Raw genomic sequence first — 6,411 nt, 5'->3', positions numbered from 1 at the left:
TTTGATTTGCAGATCCTCTTATTCTTCTTTCCCTAGCAATTTACCGGTTTACTCTGATGGGAAATTTAGGGCTTTTTGCATTGGTCATAGGAGATTTGCTGCTCCACAACCCCCTAATTTTTATTTTAGAACATGTGTCTTTTAAGAATAATTTTAAGTGGCAATGGCCCTTCCTTCTTGCTTTTCGTCCTTCCTTCTATTGGTATTATTATTGCATTTTTATTTTGTAAAAAACTTTTCATTCCAAAAACAAATAGAAATCTCTTTGGAACAGAGTACTAAGAATATTTCTCTAAAGTGGAATTATTAAGTTTAACACTTCAGTAGTATAAACACAGAGCATCACTTATTATAATATATCTCCCCTCAACAATTCTTTCTGCTTTTCTTTTCTCCTGTTTTGAATTCTCTCCCTGCTGCTATTCACTCAATTCTGTCCCTTAAATGTCTATTCTTCGTGAAGTATCATTTGCTACCTTAAGATTTTTCTACAATTCTTTCTCTTTTCAAAAAAATTATTTTATTTACTAATTACAGTTTACACTCAATATTACCTTGTGTTAGTTTTAGATGTACAGCAAAGTGGTTAGACAAATATGTACGTTACAGAGTGGTCCCCACCTCCTTCTAGTACGCATTTGGCCCCCTACCTATGTCTCTCAGTATCACTGACCATATTCCTAATATGAGATAAAAGTCTGTATTCTATATTTTAAAGCAATGATTAAGTGCAACAGCAACTGTGTTTGTATATGTCCTATATTCCAATACTCATATGTTGATATTCTGACCTCAAAATGTGGCTATTTCTAAGTGATAGGGTCTTCGTCGCAACAATTAAATTAAAATGAGGTCTTCAACCCTGGCTGTGAGAGCGTCGGCCTGTGGTCCAGAAGACCGGGGTTTGGTTCCCACTAAGGACACGTACATCGGTGGCAGTCTGTCCCGGCCCTGGTTGGGTCGTGTGGGAGGCAGCCACTTGATGTATCCCTTACACGTTGATGTTTCTGTCTCTCTCTTCCTCTCTCTTCCTCCCGCTCTATCCAATTAAAAGAGTGGAAAAGTGTCCTCAGGTGAAAATAAAAATAAACAAAATGAGGTCTTCAGTTTGACCCTTAATTCAGTATGACTGGTGTCCTCATAAGAAGAGGAGCTAAGACACTCAGAGAAATGACGATGTGAAGACAGAGGAAGAAGATGGCTATCAACAAGTGAAAGAAAATGGCCTCAGTAAGCCGTGGTACATATACACAATGGAGTACTACGCAGCTGCAAGGAAGAAAGATCTCTTATCTTTTGAGACTACGTGGAGGGACCTGGAAAGTATTATCCTAAGCAAAATAAGCCAAACAGAAAAAGACAAATACCACATGATCTTACTTATTTGTGGAATATAATGAACACAACAGTCTGAGGAATGAGGTAGTCCCAGAGACGTGGAAGTGAGGTACAGACTGACAATCCCCAGAAGAGGGGGTGGTGGGGGAGAGATAAACCAGGAACTCATATGCATGTATGCATGAACAATGGACATGGACAACAAAGTTGGGGACAGGGCAGAGAGGGAGGGTGGGGAAAAGGAGAATCAGTAGGGGAAAAAGGAGAAACATCTGTAACAAAAATAAATTAATTAATTAATAAAAAAAAGAGAGAGAGAAAATGGCCTCAGAAAAGATCAGCTCTGCCTTGAATTCACCTAAGATTCCCAGATTCTAGAATACTAAAAAGTAAATTTCTGATGTTTAAGCCACCAATCAGTGTTGGTTTGCTAAGGCAGAACTGACAAACTAATACAATCACTATCAGCATATACATAAATATGTGTGTGCGTGTGTGTGTGTGTGCATGTGTGTGTGTATCTGAGAATGAGTGAAGTAAAAAGCAAACAATGACACAGTTTTTCTGCATGTGTGGAAATGGTACAGGTGGAGGTAAGACTTTAATTTTTCCAATAAAAGTTTGAGGAATAATGGAAAGAAAATAATACACACACAAAAAAATGATTATTTTGTTAGTGAGACAATGAACATTAGTCTTACATTGGTTCAATTTAATGGCTAGGGGGAAAATACATTTTATTGATACATCTATTTTCCCAAAACACTCGTTTCATTGCCTCTTTCACATCTTTGTTCCTCAGACTGTAGATGATGGGATTCAGCATGGGAATCACGATGCTGTAAAATGTCGACACTATCATGTCATGGTCCAAGGCATAGCTGGAACTCGGTCTCACGTACATGAAGAGAATGGTTCCGTGATAAATTGACACCCCAGTTAGGTGAGAGCCACATGTAGAGAAGACTTTTCTCCTCCCTTCACTGTTGTGCATCCTCAGAATGGCCAACAGAATGAAACCATAGGAGATCAGAACAATCAGGACAGTTACGATCTCAATTGCACCCACGAAGTAGAAGAGTAGAAGCTGGTTTGTGTATGTGTCAGAACAAGAAATAGCAAGGAGAGGAGGGATGTCACAAAAGACATGTCTAATTTCATTGGACGCACAGAAAGATAGGCTAAATGTGGCCACTGTGTGTATAGAAGCATGCACAATGCCACCGGCATAGGAAGCAACCATGAGTGACACGTAGACTCTGGGTGACATGCTAACTGGATACAGGAGAGGGTTGTAGATTGCCACGTAGCGGTCATATGCCATTGCAGCCAAGAGGAAGCATTCTGTGGTCCCAAAAGTAACAAGAAGAAACATTTGTGTTGCACACTCAAGATAGGAAATGGCTTTATTCTCATTCAGAAAATTGACCAACATCTTTGGGGTGACAACTGAAGAATAACAAGCATCCAAGACAGATAACACACTTATAAAATAGTACATGGGGTTGTGGAGCCGAGAATCCCTAGTGACCAAGAAAACCATTCCCAAATTTCCCATCAGAGTAAAAAGGTAGATTTCTAGAAACAGTAAAAACAGGAATACTTGCACCTCAGAATTATTTGTGAAGCCCATCAATATAAACACAGTGACTTCAGTCACATTGTTCATGTAAATTCTGTGTGAATCTAAGTCTGATGTCAGCTGTGACATTTTATTTTTATTTATAGATCTTAAAGCAATATTTTTGAAAATAGAATCCACCCTATTATATCCTCTTACTTATTTCTTAGAGGGACAGATTGAAATCCTTGGCATTGAGGGAAGAGGCGATGATGAAGGAGCTGGAGCGATGAATGCACTGCCCTGTTAAATTAAAGAAATGTTTATGAAATGGTTGGCTAAATTTGTCATGTTGAAAATTATGTCAATTCAAATGCTTTAATTTCCACTTAATTTTCTGTCAAATTTTGTATCACCTAGTTGCATATCTCATCAACTTAAAATATACAAAGATTAATAAATATAGAAAATTTTTGTCCAATAATATTATAACAGAAAGTACACATCTTAATACTTATTCTGTTTCTAAGGTGTGCATAAAATGCCCTTCCTTTATGTTTACAGTGTTGAGGGAAAAGAACCACACTAATATCACAAGATTGTATATAAATAAGCATTGTCTTTAAATGAGAAAAACAATGTAAAAGTAACTTATTTTGACATTGTTCCCAGACGACTAGAAATGGGCTCAGTTAGACTTCCTAATATCTGCTGTCTGTTCACCAGTGTTGCCGAACCAACATCTTTGGGGTGACAATTGAAGAATAACAAGGGTATACAAGGTTTTGGATGGAAAAGGTTACCCCATGCAACAATGTAAGGTGTTTTTTTTTTCTATTGATATATTTATTGTCCTTGCACAATCCTTGGGTGTATTTTTAAGACCTATGTATGTCAAAAATAAATTATGGCTATTTCTTTAATACATTATAGTTTCTTAAGACGTTGCTACAATTGTGATAAAAGAAAAATTACCCACTAGTAGATAATGCAATTTACAGAAGCTATTGTTAGAAAACTAAAATTACAATATCAGCCATAAAGTAGTATTTTATTTTTGGTATATTTCCCTATGCTCCAGACTGTTTCGTAATTAGTGAAATATGAAAAAAAAAAAAAAGGAACATGTATAAAAATAGTTGAAGTGTCACCTGTATCTAGACTGAAAGTCTTTGTGATTTGTTGGTTTTTTTATCCTCACCGAGGATAGTTTCTTTGAATTTATCTTCAGATAGAGCAGGAGGGAGAGGAGAGAAACACTGGCGTGAGAGAGAGAGACACATCGATTTGCTGCCACCCACACAACCCCAACGGGGACAGGGACGAACTGCAACCAAGGTACATGCCCTTAGTGGGAATCGAACCTGGGACTCCTTGGTCCGCAGGCCGACCCTCTAATGAATGGCTAAGGCAAACCGACCGGGGCTCATGATTTAAGCAAAAGAAAGTATTTCCTCTACCATATTTAAGGGTAAGATTTCAGGACTACGATTCTTCTTTTTCCTTCATTCTGTCACAGACTGTCCCTTCTGTAGAAGTGAACAATCTGCAGTGTGCAGGGCCAGGGACATACCAAGGATTTATATTTGTGAGATGAAACACACTACATGTGTGCCATATTGAAATGTTCACACATTGAGAAGAAATGAGAAAAATCTGCTTAAAACTAATCTTAGGGGGGAAAAAAGGAAGCTACATGTGTTTGTTATCCTAGAAACATCATTTCTGATCTACGAGGAAGATAATTTTGAATAAGATTTTATGGATTTTAAGAGAGAAAGAGGGAGGGAGAGGGAGAGAGAAAAACACCGTGTGAGACTGACACGCTGATCTGGAGTTTCCTGCTCTCCCCACGCCAGGGACCCAGCCCGAAACCCAGGCCTGTGCCCTGACCAGGTAGTGAACCAGCAACCCCGTGGTGCCAGGGGACTGCCCAACCTCCCGAACCACACACACCAGGGCTATGCAGAAGACTTTTTAAATATAGAGAATAAATAGCTTTTCAAATGTGGAGATAACAGGACCCTCCACAAAAAAAAAAGCTCATTTAATCCTTAGAGAATTCTAGGGTAAAAAATATGTAATTAAGCTAAATTTCAACTATTGTGTATATACAGACAACTCACAGTACTCTTGAGAATACACAAAAACAGCCCTGGCCCATATGACTCAGCGGATAGAGCGCAGGCCTGTGGTCCAGTGAGACCAGGGTTCGGTTTCCGCTAAGGTCATGTACCTAGGTTGCAGTTTGTCCCCGACCCTGGTTAGGTTATGCGGGTGGCAGCCACTGTCCCTTTCAGGTCGACATTTCTCTCTTTCTCTCTCCCTCCCACTCTATCTGAACAAAATATGGAAAAATGTCCTCTGGTGAGGATTAAAAACAAAAACAAAAAAGAAGAATACACACACACACACACACACACACACACACACCCCTAATAATAATTATCAGTTTTGTTTGAATGGTAACAGATAAAATAACATGAAACAATCAATTAATAATATAAGTATGTATTAATGTATTCTTTGGGCATCAAAACAAATTTATTTCTGTTAAAAAAAAATGTCTCATTCTTTCTCTGTCCCTTCATTCTCTCTCTCTTTCCCCCCTCCCCCATGGATAATATATATAAAAAAAAGTTTATGAAAGACATTCAGGGACAAAATGTAAATCAGGCAGATAAGAAGAAGCACAGTGGAAACAATAAGAACATATGTAAACAACCTTAGAAAAATATACCCATATGTAGTCTACTAAAGATATCCATAACAAAATTCATGTTGACTGTTACACACAGGAGAAATTTCAGCAACATTACAAGTCTAACTTAATTGATAATGTCTGTGATAATACAATTGTGGAAGATTAAGAACATTATAGTTGCATTCTAAAACACTGTACTACTAATATCTCAGATTTAGCACCTAATGACAGTGTGTAACCTTGAAAAAGTAACTTTATCTTTCAAAACCAAAAGAAAGCTAAGATAAACCAAATTTCCAGGCATATCTCATTTAACTACATGAATGCGGTGTGACTGCAGAGTGCTTACTTATGAGATGCATTAAATGTTTGTTAAATTAACGTGTTCTAGTTATACATAAAGGATACATCCAAATGATCTATGACTTCCAAATTTTATTTAACTACAAAATATAAGTAGGAAGTTATAAAATCAGTTTTTTTCTTCAAAACATTGAGCACTAAATGAGCACCTAACCAGATACTAAGGTGTCTTCTTTTAGTTATACATGTTTGCTATGTGACACTTCAGATATACATGGGGTTCCCCCAAAAAGGTATATACACTTTAATAGCTCAATTGAAGTTTCTTTCTTTTCAGATTTAACCCATTGGAATTAAAAAATATTCAAAGTGGGTATACATTTTTTGGGACACCCTGATTTTATATACCTTTCTCATAAGATTAAATCCACTGAATCTCAATATTCTGTGGTATCAAGAACCTTAAAACTACATTTCTGTCATTGCACTATGACTCTGGACATAA

General features: G+C 37.3%; 1 protein-coding gene across 1 annotated transcript; it reads right to left on the bottom strand.

Moving 5' to 3' along the window:
- Nucleotides 1–2,050: 2,050 nt before the first annotated feature.
- On the bottom strand, nucleotides 2,051–3,049 carry LOC118628681 (olfactory receptor 1086-like). Its single transcript, XM_036259622.1, has one exon. It carries the CDS (start codon nucleotides 3,047–3,049, stop codon nucleotides 2,051–2,053), a length of 999 nt encoding a protein of 332 aa, XP_036115515.1.
- Nucleotides 3,050–6,411: the final 3,362 nt, after the last annotated feature.

The sequence above is a fragment of the Molossus molossus genome, unplaced genomic scaffold (assembly GCF_014108415.1).
Source record: "Molossus molossus isolate mMolMol1 unplaced genomic scaffold, mMolMol1.p scaffold_m16_p_13, whole genome shotgun sequence".
Taxonomy (NCBI): domain Eukaryota; kingdom Metazoa; phylum Chordata; class Mammalia; order Chiroptera; family Molossidae; genus Molossus; species Molossus molossus.
The sequence above is the reverse complement of the archived record's forward strand: the minus strand, read 5'-3'. Positions and strand labels throughout refer to the sequence as shown.